Below are 3,060 nucleotides of genomic sequence, written 5' to 3'. Positions count from 1 at the left end.
TATGAAAAGTCACTTCCCAAGAAAAAGTAGCATTAATATTTAACCCTATCAGAGAAATATACAGACCTTTCATAATTTATACATGCTTATATATTATCAAATAATTTTATTTCATCTGCTTTATTTTGATTTAATGTGAATAATTTATAGATTTTTAACCACTTTTTATGCAGATGGGTACTCAAATTCAAGGAATTAGTTCTGGTATGCAGATGGTGGGCCCTCAAATTCAAGGAATTAGTTCTGGTATGCAGTTGATGGGGCCTCAAATTCAAGGAATTAGTTCTGGAATGCAGATGATGGTCCCTCAAATTCAAGGAATTAGTTCTGGTATGCAGATGGTGGGCCCTCAAATTCAAGGAATTAGTTCTCGTTTGCAGGTGATGGGGCCTCAAATTCAAAGAATTAGTTCTGGTATGCAGATGATGGGCCCTCAAATTCAAGGAATTAGTTCTGGTATGCAGGTGATGGGGCCTCAAATTCAAAGAATTAGTTCTGGTATGCAGATGATGGGGCCTCAAATTCAAGGAATTAGTTCTGGAATGCAGATGATGGTCCCTCAAATTCAAGGAATAACTTCTGTTATGCAGGTAAGACTATTGTTTTTAATATTTCAATACATAAATGTCAGTATATTTTGTTTTGTGAATGTTGCATCTTTTTTTTTTTTTTTTTTTTTTAAATATTTGAACAAATTCATATATTTGGCTTATTAATGAATTTTCTATGTAGAAAACCAAATATAATCCAAACACTGTAACATTTTGCCATTCATAGAATTTAAGGATCATAGCTCACTAGCAATTACTCAACCATAGTTATTTCTGGATTAACATATCAGAAATAAATAGTATTGTTCTATATTGAATATCTTTCATCGGTGCCAACAGTGGTACAAACATTTATATTAAAAACTCATCCTGAGAATAAATTTAGTTTACTTCAAACATAAAACAATGCAAAGCTGTCTGTCAAAAATGATTATGCGAGATAAATATACAGGAATTGATTTTCTAAAAATAGGTTTAACAGTCAGATTCTGCATATTATGTATGTTCCAACTCAGTCTTTTTTTTATTCAGTGGTGTTCATTTTTGCTGTCTGTCATATTTTTTTATCATTATGTGTTATTTTTTTAAAGAAAATTTCTTTTTTCAATTAACTATTGCTTCATATATTGTCACTTCAGGGCCTTTTAAAGCGCACTACAATGCATATGGTATGTATTTAGGTCATTTTTGAAGGCCTTAAGCGTATGATGTAAAGTCATGTCTTGGGGTTTGTATTTGAAATTTGTAACTCTGGGAAACTTACTACCTATCCTTACTTTTTTTGATGCATTTTTTAGAAATCTGCACAAAAGACTTTATTCCTCATGAAAGAAAACACTTTTTACATAGGATTATCAAACAAGTGAATAAAACATTTCATGATTCTTATAACATGTATAAGGTATACTTTTTGGAATTTTAGGTCCTCAATGCTATTCAACTTTGTACTTGTTTGGCTTTATAAGTACTTTGATCTGAGCGTCACTGATGAGTCTTACTTATACAAAACGAGCGTCTGGCGTATTAAATTATTATAGTGGTACCTTTGATAACTATTTACTATGTTGCAGGAATTATTGAGTTACCAAAGAAATGAAGCCACATGTCAGTACTGCAAGAAAACGTTGATCGAGCAAGGTGAGACTGTTTACCGTAACTTGTCATGCCAAACATACTTTAAAATATTATTTTGTCCAAATCCTTCTTGTATTGATAAGATATTTGTGGATTCATTTATTTTTCGTCTCAACCAATTTTTGTGGATACATATGAATTTTTATGGATGTTTATTTTCGTTGTTTACCTAATCATGCTAATGTTTGCATTACAATGAACCTTTAAATTTGTAGTTTCAAATATCAAATTAACGAAAATCAGTATCCAACAAATAATTATGAATCCATAGTGCTTCACTGATATGAAAAAATCATAATTATCTGAAATGTTCAACTAAACAGATAAATTTGATAACTTTGTAAAGTTGATCTAAGTAAAACATAACCTTGTGTGATAACTTTATGACAAAGTTTATTCTGATGCTTCATAGGCATGGATGAAAGAAAAATAAATTCTTACAAACTTGGACAAGATATCTGTTATCAACATGATGAAATTGATCTGAAGTCTTTACTCGAGGAACATTACATAGACAGGATAACAGATGTAGTAATAATGGATGATGGTAGACTTGTTATGTGCGTGAACGACCAGAGCAGACTCCTAATCTGTAACACAGATGGATCAGAAGAAACAGCAATACCAGTCAATGGTATGCCATGCTCTATCACAGCTGTCAACAACTTTACAGTAGCTGTAACTTCCAATAATCAACGTATAGAAATATTTGACATTTACAATAAACATGAACTTAAATCCATACCAGTACCTGGACTGGAGTGTTATGGCATTACAATGATAACAAACCAGATAGTAGATAGTAGTAGGTGTGGATAGGGGTTTATTGATTGTTGATTAGCTGACAGGGGAGATATTACAAAATATAGAAACACATTGCGGACCATGGGGCATACATTCTTCTAATGACAAAATATTCTTCAGCAATAACTTGCTAAATACAAACAACCTACACTGGTACAGTTTTACCGATGATAATATACACACATTAACATTACCATCCTTTCCACTGTCAATGACAACGCTACGAGATGGTAGTCTCTATGTTCTCTGTACAGATGAAGATGAAAAATCTGTACAACATGTATCATATGATGGGACACATTTCAAAGCTTTAAAAACAAATCAATCTCAAGGCTTCAGTGATTGGGACAAGATACGATATTATTCAAAACAGAAAAAAATAGTCACATTAAATAGCAGAACTGAAATCGTCAGAATACTTCATGAAGTATGAAATACGGAACATATAATGATTTTTTTCAAAGACTCAAAAAATTAATCATTCAATGGTAACAGAAACAATGGTATAAATGAATGAATTTCACATTTCAGCATTCAATATAGTGTTTGTTGTCAGTAAAGATTTCATGAA

The 3,060-nt window shown here is 31.6% G+C and overlaps 1 protein-coding gene across 1 annotated transcript; it reads left to right on the top strand.

Annotated features, from left to right (window-relative positions):
* Positions 1-345: 345 nt before the first annotated feature.
* On the top strand, positions 346-2,832 carry LOC143057139 (uncharacterized). The gene is made up of 3 exons (XM_076230381.1): positions 346-590; positions 1,622-1,688; positions 2,098-2,832. The coding sequence occupies exons 1-3, from the start codon at positions 384-386 to the stop codon at positions 2,502-2,504; spliced, it is 681 nt and encodes a 226-aa protein (XP_076086496.1). The 5' UTR covers positions 346-383; the 3' UTR covers positions 2,505-2,832.
* The last annotated feature ends 228 nt before the right edge of the window (positions 2,833-3,060 follow it).

The sequence above is a fragment of the Mytilus galloprovincialis genome, chromosome 13, assembly GCF_965363235.1.
Source record: "Mytilus galloprovincialis chromosome 13, xbMytGall1.hap1.1, whole genome shotgun sequence".
Taxonomy (NCBI): Eukaryota; Metazoa; Mollusca; class Bivalvia; order Mytilida; family Mytilidae; genus Mytilus; species Mytilus galloprovincialis.
This window is presented reverse-complemented; position numbering and strand designations above follow the sequence as displayed.